The sequence below is a fragment of the Oncorhynchus kisutch genome, linkage group LG10 (genome assembly GCF_002021735.2).
Source record: "Oncorhynchus kisutch isolate 150728-3 linkage group LG10, Okis_V2, whole genome shotgun sequence".
NCBI classification, from domain to species: Eukaryota; Metazoa; Chordata; class Actinopteri; order Salmoniformes; family Salmonidae; genus Oncorhynchus; species Oncorhynchus kisutch.
The window spans coordinates 1,285,001-1,309,035 of NC_034183.2; the positions used below are offsets into that span (position 1 = coordinate 1,285,001).

The following is a 24,035-nucleotide window of genomic DNA, read 5'->3' on the forward strand; positions in this document are numbered from 1 at the left end:
ATCGTCTCTATTCATTTGGAAGCTATATTTAAGTGACATTTGGGAGTAAAGACCACACCTTAAAACACCTTCCCTCTCCCATTAACGTCAGTATTATACACACCTGGCATGGTACACCAGGTGAGCGGGAGCACTAATTAAGGTTATACGACAGTTAGTATGATAACAAAGGGAAAGGGTAACCTAGGGTCCATACAAATAGTACAGTTTACCACCTGGTTCACTGATAAAATACAGGTGGAGAGAAAGCACGAATTAGGAAGAGAATGTGTGTTTCATTTCATCTCGTTTTAGATCAGCAAAGGTGTAGGGAAGAAATAAGCAGATTAAGTCTAAATGAGATATTAATTATTTTATTTTATTTTATTTTACCTTTATTTAACCAGGTAGGCAAGTTGAGAACAAGTTCTCATTTACAATTGCGACCTGGCCAAGATAAAGCAAAGCAGTTCGACAGATAAAACGACACAGAGTTACACATGGAGTAAAAACAAACATACAGTCAATAATGCAGTATAAACAAGTCTATATACAATGTGAGCAAATGAGGTGAGAAGGGAGGTAAAGGCAAAAAAGGCCAAGATGGCAAAGTAAATACAATATAGCAAGTAAAATACTGGAATGGTAGTTTTGCAATGGAAGAATGTGCAAAGTAGAAATAAAAAAATAATGGGGTGCAAAGGAGCAAAATAAATAAATAAATTAAAATTAAATACAGTTGGGAAAGAGGTAGTTGTTTGGGCTAAATTATAGGTGGGCTATGTACAGGTGCAGTAATCTGTGAGCTGCTCTGACAGTTGGTGCTTAAAGCTAGTGAGGGAGATAAGTGTTTCCAGTTTCAGAGATTTTTGTAGTTCGTTCCAGTCATTGGCAGCAGAGAACTGGAAGGAGAGGCGGCCAAAGAAAGAATTGGTTTTGGGGGTGACTAGAGAGATATACCTGCTGGAGCGTGTGCTACAGGTGGGAGATGCTATGGTGACCAGCGAGCTGAGATAAGGGGGGACTTTACCTAGCAGTGTCTTGTAGATGACATGGAGCCAGTGGGTTTGGCGACGAGTATGAAGCGAGGGCCAGCCAACGAGAGCGTACAGGTCGCAATGGTGGGTAGTATATGGGGCTTTGGTGATAAAACGGATTGCACTGTGATAGACTGCATCCAATTTGTTGAGTAGGGTATTGGAGGCTATTTTGTAAATGACATCGCCAAAGTCGAGGATTGGTAGGATGGTCAGTTTTACAAGGGTATGTTTGGCAGCATGAGTGAAGGATGCTTTGTTGCGAAATAGGAAGCCAATTCTAGATTTAACTTTGGATTGGAGATGTTTGATATGGGTCTGGAAGGAGAGTTTACAATCTAACCAGACACCTAAGTATTTGTAGTTGTCCACGTATTCTAAGTCAGAGCCGTCCAGAGTAGTGATGTTGGACAGGCGGGTAGGTGCAGGCAGCGATCGGTTGAAGAGCATGCATTTAGTTTTACTTGCATTCAAGAGCAATTGGAGGCCACGGAAGGAGAGTTGTATGGCATTGAAGCTTGCCTGGAGGGTTGTTAACACAGTGTCCAGTAATAAACAACTTGACTGTGAAAACATTATAATTGAATAAGTAGTCAAGTACAGGAAAGAACATGACAGGTATGTGTGTTGTAAAAATGTAAAAATATTACTGTGCGTGTAAAAAAAGAAAAGAAGAAGAATGTGTAGCCTGTAAGAGAACAACAAGAGCATGTATCTTTGGCACAACTGCAGACTGATAAGGGACTACTCATAAAGCCTAGACGTAGTAGGGGAACTTCAGACATGGCCATAAAGAGAGAGAGAGAGCAGGGCACTGGAGATCTGAGGGACAGAGAGGAGTGGAGGAAGTCTATCTGTCTGTCTGTCTGTGTCACGTTCTGACCATAGTTCTGTTGTGTTTTCCTTGTTTAGTGTTGGTCAGGACGTGAGCTGGGTGGGCATTCTATGTTGTGTGTCTAGTTTGTCTGTTTCTGTGTTTGGGCCTGATATGGTTCTCAATCAGAGGCAGGTGTTAGTCGTTGTCTCTGATTGGGAACCATATTTAGGTTGCTGGTTTTGGTCCGCCTCTCCTTCCCAGGAAGAAAGCCGTTACATTCTGTCTAAAAAAAGAACATAATATGTAGCCATAACACAGCTAAACAAATAAACGGACCCTGAACGTCCTGGTCCAGTCGATGGAACATAACTTCACAAAGAGTTTCAACACCCTGGTTTTCAGTGGGTTTTTAAATAAAATAAATATATTCACCTTTAGTCTCGTAAGAGACCAACAAGAGCGTCTGTGAATTCTCCGGTGTGTGAGTTTCCATTCTGTCAATCCAGAAATCTATGTAACACTAATAATGAATGCTATCCTAAGACTTTATAGACAAAATGACTTTATGACTGAATTTATACGGGAACTGACGTGTGTGAAAAGAAAGGTACACTGAGGGAGGTCAAAACAACGCCCCGACAACTCCTCTCCTCTTCCTGTCCTTCCTGTGAGCTGGTCGGCTAAATGCCATCGCTGGAAGGGAAGAGAAATACAACACATACAAGCTTAACATAATATGACACCATAAAAGGTGAGATTTATGCTAACTAAATACTGCTTGTATAGTGTAGTTAGTGGCGTAAATATAGGAACAGTGTGGTAAAGATGGTAATACTTGCTGTTTACTCATGGAATTTGTATTTCAGAACAAAAGATGCACCGGTGGATGATGTAGACGTTGTAGAGGGTCTCTCTGCACCGGTGGAGGTCATACCTATGGATGATGTAGACGTTGTAGAGGGTCTCTCTGCACCGGTGGAGGTTATACCTATGGATGATGTAGACGTTGTAGAGGGTCTCTGCACCGGTGGAGGTCATACCTATGGATGATGTAGACGTTGTAGAGGGTCTCTGCACCGGTGGAGGTCATACCTATGGATGATGTAGATGTTGTAGAGGGTCTCTCTGCACCGGGGGAGGTCATACCTATGGATGATGTAGACGTTGTAGAGGGTCTCTCTGCACCAGGGGAGGTCATACCTATGGATGATGTAGATGTTGTAGAGGGTCTCTGCACCGGTGGAGGTCATACCTATGGATGATGTAGACGTTGTAGAGGGTCTCTGCACCGGTGGAGGTCATACCTATCGATGATGTAGACGTTGTAGAGGGTCTCTCTGCACCAGGGGAGGTCATACCTATGGATGATGTAGACGTTGTAGAGGGTCTCTGCACCTGTGGAGGTCATACCTATGGATGATGTAGAAGTTGTAGAGGGTCTCTCTGCACCAGGGGAGGTCATACCTATGGATGATGTAGACGTTGTAGAGGGTCTCTGCACCGGTGGAGGTCATACCTATGGATGATGTAGAAGTTGTAGAGGGTCTCTCTGCACCAGGGGAGGTCATACCTATGGATGATGTAGACATTGTAGAGGGTCTCTCTGCACCAGGGGAGGTCATACCTATGGATGATGTAGACGTTGTAGAGGGTCTCTCTGCACCGGTGGAGGTCATACCTATGGATGATGTAGATGTTGTAGAGGGTCTCTGCACCGGTGGAGGTCATACCTATGGATGATGTAGACGTTGTAGAGGGTCTCTGCACCGGTGGAGGTCATACCTATCGATGATGTAGACGTTGTAGAGGGTCTCTCTGCCCCAGGGGAGGTCATACCTATGGATGATGTAGACGTTGTAGCTAGCTAACGCTAACTAGCCACATCTAGCACAAGCTCACTGCTAAACTGACCTGGCAATCCTACTATCGTGGACCCTTGTCTCCAAGCAGCATTTTTTGTGTTTATGTCCATGTAGCTGTCAGCAGTTGTGTCAAAAAGACACGGTTTTGAGGATACTGCGAAAATTATTCTCTCCTCCATGTGTTCAACCGCAGGTGACCATCTGTAAAAGGTACCTGCATCAGTACAGCAGCCCAGCTGTGTAAAAGGTACCTGCATCAGTATAGCAGCCCAGCTGTGTAAAAGGTACCTGCATCAGTATAGCTGCCCAGCTGTGTAAAAGGTACCTGCATCGATGGTTGGATTCGCGTTTATCGTTGAAGGAATGAGCGTTACACGAGGCCTGAACTCTGGAGCGGGATCGATTTGGAGGTGGAGGGTCCGTCCTGGTCTGGGGCGGTGTGTCACAGCATCATCGTACTCAGCTTGTTGTCATTGCAGGCAATCTCAACACTGTGCGTTACAGGGAAGACATCCTCCTCCCTCATGTGGTACCCTTCCCTCAGGCTCATCCTGACATGACCCTCCAGCATGAAAATGCCACCAGCCATACTGCTCGTTCTATGCCTGATTTCCTGCAAGACAGGAATGTCAGTGTTCTGCCATGGCCAGCGAAGAGCCCGGATCTCAATCCCATTGAGCACATCTGGGACCTGTTGGATCGGAGGGTGAGGGCTAGGGCCATTCCCCCCAGAAATGTCCAGGAACTTGCAGGTCCCTTGGTGGAAGAGTGGGGTAACATCTCACAGCAAGAACTGGCAAATCTAGTAGTGCAGTCCATGAGGAGGAGATGCACTGCAGTACTTAATCTCTTGTGTGGCCACCAGCTGCATTGACTGTTACTTTTGATTTTGAACTCCCCCCTTGTTCAGGGACACCTCATTCCATTGCTGTTAGTCACATGTCTGTGGAACTTGTTCAGTTTTTATGTGGTTGAATCTTATATTTTACAAATATTTATACATGGAAGAATTGTTGAAGCTCTGGTGAACTCCATGCCCAAGAGGGTTAAGGCAGTGCTGGAAAATGATGGTGGCCACACAAAATATTGACACTTTAGGCCCAATTTGGACATTTTCCCTTAGGGGTGTACTCACTTTTGTTGCCAGCGGTTTAGACATTAATGGCTGTGTGTTGAGTTATTTTGAGGGGACAGCAAATTTACACTGTTATACAAGCTGTACACTCACTACTTTACATTGTAGCAAAGTGTAATTTCTTCAGTGTTGTCACATGAAAAGATATACTCAAATATTTACAAAAATGTGAGGGGTGTACTCACTTTTGGGATATACTGTATATACTACATGAACTCCGTATATAAACTCCATATACTCCGTATATAAACTCCATATACTCCGTATATAAACTCCATATATAAACTCCGTATATAAACCCCATATATAAACTCCATATATAAACTCCATATATAAACCCCATGTATAAACCCCATATATAAACTCCATGTATAAACTCCATATATAAACCCCATGTATAAACCCCGTATATAAACTCCATGTATAAACTCCATGTATAAACTCCATATATAAACTCCATGTATAAACTCCATATATAAACCCCATATACTGTATAAACTCCATATATAAACTCCATATATAAACTCCATATATAAACCCCATGTATAAACCCCGTATATAAACTCCATGTATAAACTCCATATATAAACTCCATATATAAACTCCATGTATAAACTCCGTATATAAACTCCATGTATAAACTCCATATATAAACCCCATGTATAAACCCCATATATAAACTCCGTATATAAACTCCATATATAAACTCCATGTATAAACTCCATGTATAAACTCCATGTATAAACTCCATATATAAACCCCATATACTGTATAAACCCCGTATATAAACTCCATGTATAAACTCCATATATAAACTCCATATATAAACTCCATGTATAAACTCCGTATATAAACTCCATGTATAAACTCCATATATAAACCCCATGTATAAACCCCATATATAAACTCCGTATATAAACTCCATATATAAACTCCATGTATAAACTCCGTATATAAACTCCATATATAAACTCCGTATATAAACTCCATGTATAAACTCCATGTATAAACTCCATATACTCCGTATATAAACTCCATGTATAAACTCCATATATAAACCCCATATATAAACTCCGTATATAAACTCCATGTATAAACTCCATGTATAAACTCCATATATAAACTCCATGTATAAACTCCGTATATAAACTCCATGTATAAACTCCATATATAAACCCCTTATATAAACTCCATGTATAACTCCTTATATAAACCCCATATATAAACTCCATGTATAAACTCCGTATATAAACTCCATGTATAAACTCCATGTATAAACTCCATATATAAACTCCATGTATAAACCCCTTATATAAACTCCATGTATAACTCCTTATATAAACCCCATATATAAACTCCATGTATAAACTCCATATATAACTCCTTATATAAACTCCATGTATAAACTCCATATATAACTCCTTATATAAACTCCATGTATAAACCCCATGTATAAACCCCATGTATAAACCCCATGTATAAACCCCATGTATAAACCCCATATATAAACTCCATGTATAAACCCCATGTATAAACCCCATGTATAAACCCCATGTATAAACCCCATATATAAACTCCAAATATAAACTCCATATATAAACCCCATATATAAACTCCATATACTGTATAAACTCCATGTATAAACCCCATGTATAAACTCCATGTATAAACCCCATGTATAAACTCCATGTATAAACCCCATGTATAAACCCCATGTATAAACCCCATGTATAAACCCCATGTATAAACCCCATATATAAACTCCATGTATAAACCCCATGTATAAACCCCATGTATAAACCCCATGTATAAACCCCATATATAAACTCCAAATATAAACTCCATGTATAAACTCCATGTATAAACTCCATATATAAACTCCATGTATAACTCCTTATATAAACCCCATATATAAACTCCATGTATAAACTCCATATATAACTCCTTATATAAACTCCATGTATAAACTCCATATATAACTCCTTATATAAACTCCATGTATAAACTCCATGTATAAACTCCATGTATAAACTCCATATAACTTCATATACATTTCTATTTAATCCTTAGGTACTTTAAAATGTAATTAAACTATAATATTTAATACGGAAACAAGTATGTTCAATAGGAAAGTAAAATTAGCAGGTGCGTGTTTTTCTTCGTTGCACGCACAGACTGATTTACAACTCTGACTCACCGTACTAAAACTCACAATTCTTCCTTGTTTGGGAATAAACAAGCCTGAAACCTGCTGCCACCTAGTGGAAGCCGCAGGAATTGCATATGACCCATAGCTTTCCATTGTAAGAGCATGGGCTCAGAAAAAAACAACAATTCTGGCTGGTTTTTCTTTGGAATTTTCTCCTACCATATCAACTGTGTTATAGTCTCATACATAATTTGAACATTTCTACAAACTTCAAGGTGTTTTCCATCCAACATTTTCAAAGTCAGCTATGAATTCAAACTGTACAAATGTACCTTTACAGAAATGCACGAAAGGACATTCCCGTTTCTAGCTGTGACTCTACGGGTGTCCCTATACCGGGACAGTTGGCTGCGCTATTGTGAAGTCTTATATGTGCAGAAAGCTTCAATTCTTGTTAATCTACCTGCACTGTCCAATTTACAGTAGCTATTACAGTGAAATAATACCATGCTGTTGTTTGAGGAGAGTGCATAACAACAAACAACGTATCACGGCAACTGGTTTGATACATTCACCTCTGAAGGTCAATAATGTACCTACATTCAGTAATCTGGCTCTGATTTGTCATCCTGAGGGTCTCGGAGATAAAATGTAGCATAGTTTTGTTTGATAAAATCTATTTTTATATTCAAATGTAGAAACTGGGTTCTACAGTTTGAACCCCTGCTGTCTCTGGCTCCACACCCACCCATCCGGCCATCTAGTTCTGGGAAGGTTAGTGTATAAGCTAATGATCCATAATGTATGACATTCCTGGGACTGTGTAAACTTACATTTTGTATTACCATATCACTTTGTATGTTCTCTATAGTTATGTACTTGAAAATGTATCAATTGACCAATTCAGCACATTTGGCAAGCAAACTTGATACAAAATATTGCCCAGCATTGTCATGCTTCACTGGATCAATCTGAAACTTTGCACACACTGCTGCCATCTAGTGGCCAACATCTAAATCATTACTGCCTTTCTCTTGCATTTCAAAGAGGATGAAAAAAAAGAGACGTTTTGATCGTTGTATTATCTTTTACCAGATCTAATGTGTTATATTCTCCTACATTAATTTCACGTTTCCACAAACTTCAAACTGTTTCCTTTCAAATGATATCAAGAATATGCATATCCTTGATTCAGGTCCTGAGCTACAGGAAGTTATATTTGGGTATGTAATTTTAGGAGAAAATGGATATTAAGGGTGTGATCACTATATTTGTAATATTGGACTTAACCAATCATAACTAGGGTACTAAGTCGGCCTAATGAACTAATATCCCCCAAATAATTAGAATCATAGGAATCACTTCAAGCATTAGGCCTTTGGACTGGTGTAAAACAGACCACACATCCACACCACCCTTACTGACTGGTGTTAGACACAGTACCACACCACCCTTACTGACTGGTGTTAGACACAGTACCACACCACCCTTACTGACTGGTGTTAGACACAGTACCACACCACCACTACTGACTGGTGTTAGACACAGTACCACATCACCCTTACTGACTGGTGTTAGACACAGTACCACACCACCCTTACTGACTGGTGTTAGACACAGTACCACACCACCACTACTGACTGGTGTTAGACACAGTACCACACCACCCTTACTGACTGGTGTTAGACACAGTACCACACCACCCTTACTGACTGGTGTTAGACACAGTACCACACCACCCTTACTGACTGGTGTTAGACACAGTACCACACCACCCTTACTGACTGGTGTTAGACACAGTACCACACCACCACTACTGACTGGTGTTAGACACAGTACCACATCACCCTTACTGACTGGTGTTAGACACAGTACCACACCACCCTTACTGACTGGTGTAAAACAGACCACACATCCACACCGCCCTTACTGACTGGTGTTAGACACAGTACCACACCACCCTTACTGACTGGTGTTAGACGCAGTACCACACCACCCTTACTGACTGGTGTTAGACACAGTACCACACCACCCTTACTGACTGGTGTTAGACGCAGTACCTCACCACCCTTACTGACTGGTGTTAGACACAGTACCACACCACCCTTACTGACTGGTGTCAGACACAGTACAACACCAGCATTACTGACTGGTGTTAGACCCAGTACCACACCACCCTTACTGACTGATGGTAGACCCAGTACCACACCACCCTTACTGACTGGTGTCAGACACAGTACCACACCACCCTTACTGACTGGTGTTAGACAGAGTACCACACCACCCTTACTGACTGGTGTCAGACACAGTACCACACTACCCTTACTGACTGGTGTTAGACACAGTACCACACCATCCTTACTGATTGGTGTTAGACACAGTACCATACCACCCTTACTGACTGGTGTTAGAAGCAGTACCACACCACCCGTTCTGACTGGTGTTAGACACAGTACCACACCACCCTTACTGACTGGTGTTAGACACAGTACCACACCACCCTTACTGACTGGTGTTAGACACAGTACCACACCACCCTTACTGACTGGTGTTAGACACATTACCACATCACCCTTACTGACTGGTGTCAGACACAGTACCACACCACCCTTACTGACTGGTGTTAGACACAGTACCACACCACCCTTACTGACTGGTGTTAGACACAGTACCACACCACCCTTACTGACTGGTGTTAGACACAGTACCACACCACCCTTACTGACTGGTGTTAGCCACAGTACCACACAGTGGTATAGTACTACTATAGTGAGTGTATTGTATAGTACTACTGTGGGTAGTGTATTGTATAGTACTACTGTGGGGATTGTATTGTATAGTACTACTCTGGGGTGTGTATTGTACAGTACTACTGTGGGGTGTGTATGGTATAGTGCTACTGTGGGGAGTGTATTGTGTAGTACTACTGTGGGGTGTGTATGGTATAGTACTACTGTGGGGAGTGTATTGTATAGTACTACTGTGGGTAGTGTATTGTGTAGTACTACTGTGGGGTGTGTATTGTATAGTACTACTGTGGGGTGTGTATGGTATAGTGCCACTGTGGGGAGTGTATTGCACAGTACTACTGTGGGTAGTGTATGGTATAGTGCTACTGTAGGGTGTGTATTGTATAGTACTACTGTGGGGTGTGTATGGTATAGTACTACTGTGGGGTGTGTATTGTATAGTACTACTGTGGGGTGTGTATGGTATAGTGCTACTGTGGGGTGTGTATTGTATAGTACTACTGTGGGGTGTGTATGGTATAGTGCTACTGTGGGGTGTGTATTGTATAGTACTACTGTGGGGTGTGTATGGTATAGTGCTACTGTGGGGTGTGTATTGTATAGTACTACTGTGGGGAGTGTATTGTATAGTACTACAGCGGGGAGTGTATTGTATAGTACTACTGTGGGGAGTGTTTTGTATAGTACTACTGTGGGGAGTGTATTGTATAGTACTACTGTGGGGAGTGTATTGTATAATACTACTGTGTTGAGCAGGGAGTGTATTGTACAGTACTACTGTGGGGGGTGTATTGTATAGTACTACTGTGGGGAGTGAATGGTATAGCACTACTACAGTGAGTGTATTGTATAGTACTACTGTGGGTAGTGTATTGTGTAGTACTACTGTGGGGAGTGTATTGTATAGTACTAATGTGGGGAGTGTATTGTATAGTACTACTGTGTTGAGCAGGGAGTGTATTGTACAGTACTACTGTGGGGGGTGTATTGTATAGTACTACTGTGGGGAGTGTATTGTATAATACTACTGTGTTGAGCAGGGAGTGTATTGTACAGTACTACTGTGGGGGGTGTATTGTATAGTACTACTGTGGGGAGTGAATGGTATAGCACTACTACAGTGAGTGTATTGTAGGGTACTACTGTGGGGAGTGTATGGTATAGTACTACTATAGTGAGTGTATTGTATAGTACTACTGTGGGTAGTGTATTGTGTAGTACTACTGTGGGGAGTGTATTGTATAGTACTACTGTGGGGAGTGTATTGTATAGTACTACAGCGGGGAGTGTATTGTATAGTACTACTGTGGGGAGTGTTTTGTATAGTACTACTGTGGGGAGTGTATTGTATAGTACTACTGTGGGGAGTGTATTGTATAATACTACTGTGTTGAGCAGGGAGTGTATTGTACAGTACTACTGTGGGGGGTGTATTGTATAGTACTACTGTGGGGAGTGAATGGTATAGCACTACTACAGTGAGTGTATTGTATAGTACTACTGTGGGTAGTGTATTGTGTAGTACTACTGTGGGGAGTGTATTGTATAGTACTAATGTGGGGAGTGTATTGTATAGTACTACTGTGTTGAGCAGGGAGTGTATTGTACAGTAGTACTGTGGGGGGTGTATGGTATAGCACTACTACAGTGAGTGTATTGTATAGTACTACTGTGGGTAGTGTATTGTGTAGTACTACTGTGGGGAGGTTATTGTATAGTACTACTGTGGGGAGTGTATTGTTTAGTACTACTGTGGGGAGTGTATTGTATAGTACCACTGTGTTGAGTAGTGAGTGTATTGTATAGTACTACTGTGAGAGTGTATTGTATAGAACTACTGTGGGTTGTGTATTGTATAGCACTACAGTGTTGAGTAGTGAGTGTATAGTATAGTACTACTGTGGGGAGTGTATTGTATAGTACCACTGTGTTGAGTAGTGAGTGTATTGTATAGTACTACTGTGAGAGTGTATTGTATAGAACTACTGTGGGTTGTGTATTGTATAGTACTACTGTGGGAGTGTATTGTATAGTACTACTGTGGGGAGTGTATTGTATAGTACCCCTGTGTTGAGTAGTGAGTGTATTGTATAGTACTACTGTGGGAGTGTATTGTATAGAACTACTGTGGGTTGTGTATTGTATAGTACCACTGTGGGAAGTGTATTGTATGGTACAACTGTGTTGAGTAGTGCTTATATTGTATAGTACTCCTGTGGGGAGTGTATTGTATAGTGGTACTGTGGGGAGTGTATTGTATAGTACTACTGTTTTGTGTGTATTGTATAGTACTACTGTTGGGTGTGTATTGTGTAGTACTACTGTGGAGAGTGTATTGTATAGTACTACTGTGTTGAGAGTGTAGTATAGTACTACTGCAGGGTGTTTATTGTATAGTACTACTGTGGGGTGTGTATTGTATTGTACTACTATGGGGTGTGTATTGTATAGTACTACTGTGGGGAGTATATTGTATAGTACTACTGTGTTGAGTAGTGAATGTATTGTATAGTACTACTGTGGGGTGTGTATTGTGTTGTACTACTGTGGGGAGTGTATTGTATAGTACTACTGTGGGGTGTGTATTGAATAGTACTACTGTGTTGAGAGTATGGTATAGTACTACTGTGGGGTGTGTATGGTATAATACTACTGAGGGGAGTGTATGGTATACTTCTACTCTGGGGTGTGTATTGTATGGTACTATTGTGGGGATTGTATGGTATAGTACTACTGTGGGGAGTGCATTGTATAGTACTAATGTGTGGAGTGTATAGTATAGTACTACTGTGGGGAGTGTGTTGTATAGTACCACTGTGTTGACTAGTGAGTGTACTGTTTAGTCCTAATGTGTGGAGTGTATAGTATAGTACTACTGTGTAGAGTGTATAGTATAGTACTACTGTTTCGTGTGTATTGTATAGTACTACTGTTAGGTATGTATTGTGTAGTACTACTGTGGAGAGTGTATTGTATAGTACTACTGTGTTGAGCATGGAGTGTATTGTACAGTACTACTGTGGGGGGTGTATGGTATAGTACAACTGTGTTGAGTTGGGAGTGTATTGTATAGTACTACTGTGGTGAGAGTATTGTATAGTACTACCGTGTTGAGTAGTGAGTGTATTATATAGTACTACTCTGGGGGGTGTATTGTATAGTACTACTGTGTTGAGTACTGTGTCGTTGTTCTTCTGTGGGCATTGTATGGTGCAGTACTCTTGATAGACACTAGATGGGATATGGTGATAAGTTAGCTGTCTAGGCATGTCTTTGGAGGGAGTCACGGCAGTGACTTTCTTCAGTTGTTTGCTGATGTTGTCCGGGGCTCATGTATATTGCAACAACGCATAATATAGGAAAAAGATTGGATGGTAGGAAAAATATAGGATGTTTCTTATATACAGAGACAAATATAGGATGTTTCTTATATACAGAGACAAATATAGGATGTTTCTTATATACAGAGACAAATATAGGATGTTTCTTATATACAGAGACAAATATAGGATGTTTCTTATATACAGAGACAAATATAGGATGTTTCTTATATACAGAGACAAATATAGGATGTTTCTTATATACAGAGACAAATATAGGATGTATCCAACAGTTGTCCGGAATCCAACCCCTCTTTTCAGGTAGATGATTTGAAATGAAATGTTACTTGCTATTGAAGGGGAAACTGATTTTCTTTGTCTTAGATGGGCAAGATGCATTATGGGAGCAGGGTGAGGATGGTCAACAGGCCTATAGTTTTCTGTTGTCCCTTTTTCCATCCAACTTACTTTTTCAGTCATTAAAAGAAAAATATTGATAAATAAATATTTTCCAATGAATGAATTAGCCCAATGCCTGCTTGTTATAGTTTTAATAATACAATGTACTATCCCTGTGGCCTTATATTTTCCACTGCTATTGAGGGACCTCACATCTTCCTGTTCTGTCATTCTGTTTTTCTATTTAGCTTTCATCCAAATAGGCCAACGGCAATACAGCTATTCACGTATATTTAGATCCCAATCTGAACAATGCGCAATTTATAGTTCTGACCAAAAACTCGTCATATTCTGTTGTATGGGTCATCTCTCTAGACCTGTTACGGGAAAAAGCAACACTGACGAGAATGGGGTCAGAGATAAGTTTAGGTTGACATAACAATGAATTAAACATTAGTATCTAAATTATTGATATTCTTTGGGGGTGGCAGGCGAACACGGAGCCTTTATGTCTCTTAATCCATGACTGATGAAAGGATGGGAGAGGCTGTCTGCGCGTTCACAAACCCTCCCATCGCTCTGTTACTGACCGCGGGAGCGCGCAGTGGACCGCTCGTCCTCTCAGTCACTTGCAAGAGGGAAACAGCCTCCGGAACGCACCGCATCATCCTACAGAGAGAAAACATGTTTCCTCCACGGCCAACCTTCACCGTTATCACCGTGGAGAAAAGTCCCATTAAAGGATTTACTATGGAAGACGTTAGTTGTTTCGACCACTAATCTGTGTTAAAAAGAGGATAATATCCAAGGTACCCTGTTAGGAAAAACTGCAAGGATTGGGAATTAATATCGGACAGGTAAGGATCAAACAAGTAAACTGGAGATTATTAATTATATTACACATTATGACACAAATATTATTGTAATTATGCTGTAATGTGTGGACTATATAGATCATTATCAAATGTAAGCCTATAACATCAATCCATCCATTTGAGGTCTATAATTCCGGTTTCATAAAGTCTCATCAGGAAAAAACATCAACGTAACAGTTTTCTATATTTCACCACAATTGTTGGATACTTTGTTCAGAAGGAACTATAATTAATTGGATTAAACTCCAGAGGTTGAAATGACATCGAAAATGTATTTTAGGCGGCATCAAGCAAATCCCCGTCGCAGATCCGTTTCAGCACCAAGGACAGCTAGGCACTTCTGGTGCACTCTGCAGTTTGCGCCAAAGCTCTCTTGCAACATTAGCTGGCCTCGCTCGTTGGCACTGTTATGTGACGTTAAAAAAAATCTAACAAAACCACTTTCTCATAGTCAAGTTTGAAGACGTGAAATTGTACCTATACGAATTTATCTGAGTTCGGGAATTTGGTCGCCCTAAACCTTTATTGTAAAAATGAAGAGGTTAAATCTGTTGAATCAATCACATTAATCAACGTTGTATTTATTGTAAACTCGTTCCATAGATGTTGTTGACTGTATTTGTAATTTATCTGCAGGCTGCAGAATCCTGTGTCCCATATTCCCAGAGATATAATATGGCTGTACTCTAGTGCTGTGATGCAACAGGATGTATCAGTGCATTATGCTAAGGATTCATTCTGTGCTGAACATTATGGCTACCTTTAGATAGATAAGCAGAACAAATCATTGTCTATGATAGAGGTACATTTCCTGAAGATAGTCTGTGTGCGTGTGCTAATGAATAAATATATTTAATTATTAACATCCTTTGTCTTCTTCCCAGTTGGTGAAAATGGCGTCATGGCGGCTGGTCAGTCTCCTGGCGGTGTGGACTGTTGTGTTGGTTCTGGCTCAGTGTTGCCCAGAGCCCTGTAGCTGTCTGGATAAATACTCCCACCAGTTCGCTGACTGTGCCTACAAAGACCTGCTGTTAGTTCCCGTAGGCCTCCCCTTCAACGTCACCACCCTCTCTCTCTCCGCCAACAAGATCAAACTCCTGAAGGCCAAGAGTTTTATTAACGTCACCCAGGTGTGTTTGTGCGTGAATGTGGACCTGTGAGGCTCAGTTGGTAGAGCATGGTGCATGCAATGCCAAGGACCGTGGGTTTGATTCTCGCTGGGGCCACCCATTGTTAAAAGTGTCAGATAAATATCATATATTATATTACTGGTGTAGTGAAAGACAGATTTGAATGAATAAAGTCTTGTTCTTCAGGTGACCTCCCTATGGCTGGCCCACAATGAGATTGTGACCATGGAGAGGGACACTCTGGCCCCGCTGATTCAGCTGCGCAACCTGGACCTCAGCTACAATAAGATCATCAACTTCCCCTGGGAGGACCTGGCCAACCTCACTGCCCTTCAGCTGCTCAAGATGAACAACAACGAGATGATCAAACTCCCTAAAGATTCCTTCTCCACTCTCAAAGACCTGAGGTCCCTGAGGATCAACAACAACAGGTTCACTACCATTGTCCAGGGGACCTTCAGCTCTCTGAGCTCCATGTCTCACCTTCAGATCTACAACAACCCCTTCACCTGCTCCTGCAGTCTGGAGTGGCTGAGAGACTGGATCACGGAGTCTAAGATCTCTGTCCCGGAGCAGGACTCTATCATCTGCGAGGCCCCTGAACATCTGAAAGGGGCCCTGGTGACCAAGATGCCCAAGCTGGAATGCAAGGCCCCGACGGTGTCCATCACCTATCAGCCCAACCTGGAAAACACTGAGCTATACGAAGGGTTTATGGTGATCCTCAATTGTGATACCAAGGGCAACCCCACACCAGAGGTCAGCTGGGAGGTAATGAAGGCAGGGAACCAGAAGTTCACATTCAGTTTGCCCTCTGAGGTCAGCGAGAAAAGCGACTCACCAATCAACGATGAAACTACCAACGGCCGGTTCCTGGTCTTCCAGAACGGCACTCTGATCATCCCCCGTATCAGCAAGAAGGAGGACGGGAACTACAGCTGCTCAGCTGTCAACGACCTCGGTAAAGCAGACAGCACAGTGAAGGTAGTGGTGGCAGGCACCAAAAAACAAGCCATTAACTCCATGCTGGACACCACAGCAGATAAAATCCTCCGTCCGTCTGGTGGAAACAAGCCGGGGCCTAAGATGACCAACAACATCATCAACTGGCCCAAGTCCGACTCCGAGAAGACCAAGAACGTTCCAACTGGGTCGTCTGTTAAACACGCTGATGGCTCAGTGCAGGCTGGCGAGGGCTCAGAAGAGCTTCCATTTACCAGTAAATGTGGCATCAGCGATGGCACTCAGTACATCTCCAATCACGCATTCAACCTCAGTCTGGACCAGCTGAAGCAGTACACCTTTGATTTCGGCGTCATCGCGTTGGAAGTGTCAGAGACCGAAGCCAAAGTGCAGCTGAATCCTCTCCAGCTCCCCAACAGTAAGAACAACCTTCACCTCAGCCACAATGAGAACCTAGAGACCGTCGACAAAGAGCCTTTCAGCCTCTATCAAGGCTCAACCAAAACCCCCCTAGACATGCTCTATCTGTGTTTTAACACTGGTAACGGACACTCTGTGGTGCAGTGGTCCCGGATAGAGGAAGGGATCAACACCTATAAGTTCCAGGGCCTACAACCAGGCACTAACTACACCCTGTGTCTGACCTACGGAGGGCAGGACTGTCAGGTCCAGGTTGTCTTCACAACCAGGAAGAAGATTCCTTCTCTGTTAATCATAGTGGTGGTTAGTACCTTCCTGTTGGCGCTGGCTACAGTACCTCTGCTGGGAGCAACCTGCTGTCATCTCTTATACAAGTACCAGGGAAAGACGTATAAACTGATCATGAAGGCGGCGCAGAAGAACCCAGATCAAATGGACAAACAAATGGTCGGTGGTGATTTCGATCCCCGGGCGTCGTTTGTCGAGTTGGAAAAGAATTTTAACCCGAGTGAAATGGAAGACGGAGAGGGAGAGGACGGAGAGGACGCCGACGGGGAGGAGGTGGAGGGGAGCATGGTTACCGAGTCCATCCCAGGTTCTACGTCTAAATTCGAGGTGGGCTCTGAGTACAGCGATAGATTACCGTTGGGGGCGGAGGCGGTGAATATCTCTGAAGATGGAAACGGTAATTACAAAGAGCCGAGTCGCTGAGCAGAGCTGTGTGGTGCTACTGGGGGGAGGGGAGGGGGGGAGGGGTGGGTAAAATAGTTACTATCAACTACATTTTAAACCAAGTAACTCACCTATCGTTATTTCACGTAAATATGATAGCCCGGATGAAGGTGGATAGCTCATTTTACCTCAGAAAGTAAGCGATCAGTTATAACCCAAATAAGAGACTGTCAAAAGGAAAAGTTGTGCAGTAAAAATAATGGTATTGTATATATAAAACGTACAACATTCCTCTTACAGTAACAATACTGCAAGCACAGTTTTTTATACAGTTAAAACAGACCTCTGCTAACTGCTAAAAAGCATAAGTCATTGAGATGTCCCCTTCATGCAGGGCGTAGGCTATCCGGAAAAGTTGTGCGCTTTACGTGAGCATCAGTTTCGGAAGGTTGCGGTGCTGTACAGTACAGGCGCGCGTCTCAACGCGTACGCCTCGTTGCGTACACAGACCGTTATTTTAATTGTTCTGTGAGATTATGAGAAAGGGGAACAAATCCCTTTATGTTGTCAAGGCATGTGCTGTGTCTGGGCTCAAACCCAGGTCACTATCGACTGATGTTGTTTAATGTAATGTGGGGCTCTTCGAGTTAAGTGTGACTTAAAAAAAACAACAACGGGTGCTTGTTATCCGTCTGTCTTTTTTTCAACGATTCTATACGTGTCCATCCACGGCATGTCACACAGACGACGTATTTTCTTCATGTGTGGTTTTAATTAGCGTAGACTATAGGACTTTAGATATTCTCAATGTCGACATGTGATGTAAAAACCCAGTACAATTGAACGATTCTCTTTTTTTATTAAAGTATAGCTAAATGATCCCGTCTACAGTATAATTAACTGAGGCGTCAAGGAGCGTCTCGTTGCTGTGAGTGTCCTGTCGTTTTATGCATAGTGAGTTTTTTGGTGAGCTATACTGTTCGGACGTTGTTGTACAAATATCCCCCGACCTTTCAAGATTTTTGATATGATTTTATGTACGTGAAATTAATAAAATATCCCAAAACAATTTTTAAATTCTCCTATTTCCTGTCATTGAGTCAGAAAAATGTTTTCAACTTCATTTTAACTCGACGGGGTAAGGTTTGGTACTTGTATGACTATACACTGCTGTGAATTAAACAATAAAATTATGTTTATATAGGGATTGGGCGTTGGCCGTGATTTGTAGTGACCGCCTGTTAGCGGTCTATCCACCTAAAGCTTGTTTAGAATTATAGGAAAGTACGGAAACATTGTCTATGATTGTTATATTTCTTACGGATAATTACTGCGTTATGGCGAGAACAAATGTATTTGTTGGATAAGCGTAGCAAACGGTTCAAAATTGTACGATACTGGACTGCTTTATTTTCTCTTCAATTGTAAAGAAAAAGAAAGTGATTGGACACAAATAGCCTTTTGAATATAGCCTTTATTTATGGACAGAATGATATACCTACCTCGTTGTGAATCAACATAATATAGCGCTGCATTTTGACCAAAGTCACTTCTCACTGCCGCATCCCGGGAAATGGACTGACCGCAGAATAACTTCGGAGCGCCACACTTCCCTTTCTTCTTATGGTAGGCTATGAAGCTTACACAACCACACCAAGTATTCGTATTACTATTCTCTGTGAATTTATATCAGTAATGTTTTCTTTCCCGATTACATACAATCACATTCATTCCGCATGATTGATTCGTTAATAGCCTATATTGAAATGTTATAAAGATAGGCTACGAACAGGTGCGTAATTGTTCACATAAACATCACCATACGGGGGGGAAAAATATTTGAAAACATCAGTATATATTGCTAATAATTTACTAAAATATATTTACTATCGAAAGTTTCCTGAAAAGCAACATGACAAAGATATGTGTTTCCTAACGAAACGAAATAATGATGTTTTACTTGACACATTAAATCCACACGGAAATCTTTCGTCATCTTTCGTTTTAATTTCATGTTAATCATGCATAAATTAATTTGATTTCATTCAAAAGCTACTTGAGTCACGGTCACTTTTGAAATGCAATATGGCTGCAACACACAGCGAGAATAAGTAGACGATCCTGAACAGCAACATTTTCACAACTATAAATTGAGAAAAATAACAATCCCAAAAATAACGATCCAAAACATTATCAGCAGAATTATAGTAGAGTTATTTTATAAGAGGTACAAGGTGACCTACAGCAAAGAGTTCAAGCAAACAGTTTAATCTGTCTACGTTTTAATCGTCATTTCAAACATTTTCAACATAGATATTATTTATTAGCCTGGAATCAGAACAGAATTGTACCGTTTTGGAACAATTCAGTTTGGCTTCCAGGGTACAATAGATATTTACACCAGTCAGTGTTAATTAATGAACAGTTTCTTTATAACCTTCCATTACAGAGCAGTCTGTATATTAATAAATAGTTACATTCTAACCACGTATACATGGTCAAACTAGCCTGGATTCCAAAGATGACATGTTCTGTTTCCATTGGTGAAATGGAGTGTATCAGTTAGGCTTGCAGGCTATGGTCAGACAGGAGTTCAGTGCCACACGACCTTTCCTGCTAGACTAGAGATTCTGTACGGCCATCAGAGCCATGCAAACAAAGAGACAGACAACAAAACACACATCCATCCAGGTCGATCACCCGATGTAGCACTACCTTGGAGCAGGGCTGATAAGTAGTGCACTATATAGGAACTAAGGTGCCATTTAGACAGGTAGCCACTCAGAAGACAGACTTCCTGAGGCATTTGAGCTAGAAGGTCTACGACATTTAGATCTAATCCTTCCATTTTCAAAAAAAATAAATCAGAAATCATTGATTGATTGATTCAATGGGAGTCAATGGGAAACTTGCATGAAAAAAAGAGGCAAGCAGTCAGATCAATGCATAGACATATAATACTACAGTTCTAATCTGCCCAAGAGCCATCCATACACCTACAAAGGCCATTCCAATTCAGTCAAATGAAATTCCAATTCCAATATTCCCTCATTGAAAAGCAATAAGGAAATGTGTATTCTAAAAGATGCAGTATGAGCTCTGCCATTTCCTTGTTACTAAAAGGGACAAAACATGGTATCAGAACCCAGTAAGACTAGCTGTCTCCATGGTATCAGACCCCAGTTAGACTAGCTGTCTCCATGGTATCAGACCCCAGTTAGACTAGCTGTTTCCATGGAATCAGACCCCAGTTAGACTAGCTGTCTCCATGGTATCAGACCCCATTAAGAATAGCTGTCTCCATGGTATCAGACCCCAGTTAGACTAGCTGTCTCCATGGTATCAGACCCAGTTAGACTAGCTGTCTCCATGGAATCAGACCCCAGTTAGACTAGTTGTCTCAATGGTATCTGACCCCAGTTAGACTAGCTTTCTCCATGGTATCAGACCCCAGTTAGACTAGCTGTCTCCATGGTATCAGACCCCAGTTAGACTAGCTGTCTCCATGGTATCAGACCCCAGTTAGACTAGCTGTCTCCATGGTATCAGACCCCAGTTAGACTAGCTGTCTCCATGGTATCAGACCCCAGTTAGACTAGCTGTCTCCATGGTATCAGACCCCAGTTAGACTAGCTGTCTCCATGGCATCAGACCCCAGTTAGACTAGCTGTCTCCACGGTATCAGACCCCAGTTAGACTAGCTTTCTCCATGGTATCAGACCCCAGTTAGACTAGCTGTCTCCATGGCATCAGACCCCAGTTAGACTAGCTGTCTCCATGGTATCAGACCCCAGTTAGACTAGCTGTCTCCATGGCATCAGACCACAGTTAGACTAGCTGTCTCCATGGCATCAGACCACAGTTAGACTAGCTGTCTCCATGGTATCAGACCCCAGTTAGACTAGCTGTCTCCATGGTATCAGACCCCAGTTAGACTAGTTGTCTCCATGGTATCAGACCCCAGTTAGACTAGTTGTCTCCATGGTATCAAACCCCAGTTAGACAAGCTGTCTCCATGGTATCAGACCCCAGTTAGACTAGTTGTCTCCATGGTATCAGACCCCAGTTAGACTAGCTGTCTCCATGGTGTCAGACCCCAGTTAGACTAGCTTTCTCCATGGTATCAGACCCCAGTTAGACTAGCTGTCTCCATGCTATCAGACCCCAGTTAGACTAGCTGTCTCCATGGTATCAGACCCCAGTAAGACTAGCTGTCTCCATGGTATCAGACCCCAGTTAGACTAGCTGTCTCCATGGTATCAGACCCCAGTTAGACTAGCTGTCTCCATGGTATCAGACCCCAGTTAGACTAGCTGTCTCCATGGTATCAGACCCCAGTTAGACTAGCTGTCTCCATGGTGTCAGACCCCAGTTAGACTAGCTGTCTCCATGGTATCAGACCCCAGTTAGACTAGCTGTCTCCATCTGCGTCGGCTAATGGGGATCATAATAAATCTAAACCATCTAAACCACTGTGAAATATCTTTAAGAAGCAAAAATCTTGTTTGAGGCTGGTGTACAAAACCAAAACTTAAGAACGGGAAGCATAGAAATAGCACACAGAACAGAGCTACCACTTCTCAGACAGGCTTTCAATGCGAATGACAGATCTATGACTCACAATTCTATGTGAATTTGGTCAGGTCACCCAAATAGTTACATAATGCAGCTTTAAATTTCAGTTTGCTTCCTGAATTGGAATGGAGTTGACCACAAGCCTGGGGGACACGTTCAGTCTCAGTTAGTCACTGCCTCCGTTTCCTTCCCTGCCTCCATGTTTCCTGCCTCCTTCTTCATCCCCTCTTTTGCAGCCCAGTTGAGTGTTCCGTTGAAGAAGCTCTCGTTGCTCTGACGCTGGAAGTGCTTCCTGGAGCCCACCAGTGAGGGGTTGTTGACCAGGGTGTAGAGGAGCTGCCAGTGGCCCCGTGCCCGTTTAGAGATGGAAACCTTATGCTGTGGCTTCTTCTCCTGATTGACTAGCTGGATGCCTGGTGGGGAGAGACACACAGAGAGTATCTATATGGATCACAGAATGAGTAGACAGACACAGATGTTCAGATAGACACAGATATGTTCAGATATACACAGAGATGTTCAGACAGACACAGAGATGTTCAGATATAAACAGAGATGTTCAGACAGACACAGATATGATCAGACAGACACAGAGATGTTCAGACAGACACAGATATGATCAGACAGACACAGAGATGTTCAGATATACACAGAAATGTTCAGATAGACACAGAGATGTTCAGATATACACAGAGATGTTCAGACAGACACAGAGATGTTCAGACATACACAGAGATGTTCAGACAGACACAGAGATGTTCAGATAGACACAGAGATGTTCAGATATACACAGATGTTCAGATATATACAGAGATGTTCAGACAGACACAGAGATGTTCAGACAGACACAGAGATGTTCAGACAGACAGAGAGATGTTCAGACAGACACAGAGATATTCAGACAGACACATAGATGTTCAGACATATACAGAGATGTTCAGATAGACAGAGAGATGTTCATACAGACACAGAGATGTTCAGATATACACAGGGATGTTCAGAAAGACACAGATATGTTCAGATAGACACAGCAGACACAGAGATGTTCAGATATACACAGAGATGTTCAGATATACACAGAGATGTTCAGATAGACACAGAGATGTTCAGACAGATACAGAGATGTTCAGATATACACAGAGATGTTCAGATATACACAGAGATGTTCAGATATACACAGAGATGTTCAGATATACACAGAGATGTTCAGATATGCACAGAGATGTTCAGATATACACAGAGATGTTCAGATATACACAGAGATGTTCAGATACACACAGAGATGTTCAAATAGACACAGCAGACACAGAGATGTTCAGATATACACAGAGATGTTCAGATAGACACAGAGATGTTCAGATATACACAGAGATGTTCAGATAGACAGAGAGATGTTCATACAGACACAGAGATGTTCAGTTCTACACAGAGATGTTCAGACAGACACAGAGATGTTCAGATAGACACAGCAGACACAGAGATGTTCAGATAAAACACAGCAGACACAGAGATGTTCAGATAGACACAGAGATGTTCAGATAGACACAGCAGACACAGAGATGTTCAGATAGACACAGAGATGTTCAGACAGACACAGATCTTATAACATCATTTAGGAGATCTTTTGGGTTAGGGTTACAGCATTTGGAAGCTGGCCAGTAGGGAGCTACACAATTACAATACCGAACAAAGCAATAACGCAAAGCAATCCTATGGTAATCCTGTGAGCTATAGCAGCAGCAAGGTAGGACCATATTGAGCTGAACATTAACACTCTGGTTGCGACTCAAATGGCCCCCTATTCCCTACACAGTGCGGTAAGGGGCTCTGGTCTAAAGTAGTGCACTATAAAGGCAATAGGGTGCCGTTTGGAATGCAGCCACTGAATCCTCCCTCTGGGCCCCGTACATATGAACCAGTCTATTATAGCTGACCATCTGTGTAATCAACAG

The 24,035-nt window shown here is 42.0% G+C and overlaps 2 protein-coding genes across 3 annotated transcripts in view; one reads left to right on the forward strand and one right to left on the reverse strand.

The window, feature by feature from the left end:
* Window positions 1–14,046: 14,046 nt before the first annotated feature.
* Window positions 14,047–18,715, forward strand: islr2 (immunoglobulin superfamily containing leucine-rich repeat 2). Its single transcript, XM_020492171.2, has 3 exons — window positions 14,047–14,305; window positions 15,208–15,453; window positions 15,640–18,715. Exons 2-3 carry the CDS (start codon window positions 15,217–15,219, stop codon window positions 17,545–17,547), a joined length of 2,145 nt encoding a protein of 714 aa, XP_020347760.1. The 5' UTR covers window positions 14,047–14,305; window positions 15,208–15,216; the 3' UTR covers window positions 17,548–18,715.
* Window positions 18,716–19,493: 778 nt separating this feature from the next.
* stra6 (signaling receptor and transporter of retinol STRA6) overlaps window positions 19,494–24,035 on the reverse strand; it is a 230,943-nt gene continuing 226,401 nt past the window's right edge. For both annotated transcript variants that reach the window (XM_031832874.1, XM_031832875.1), the window contains one exon: window positions 19,494–22,496. In XM_031832874.1, coding sequence (XP_031688734.1) covers window positions 22,246–22,496 — 251 coding nt within the window. In that variant the 3' untranslated portion in view covers window positions 19,494–22,245. The remainder of the gene's footprint in view (window positions 22,497–24,035) is intronic.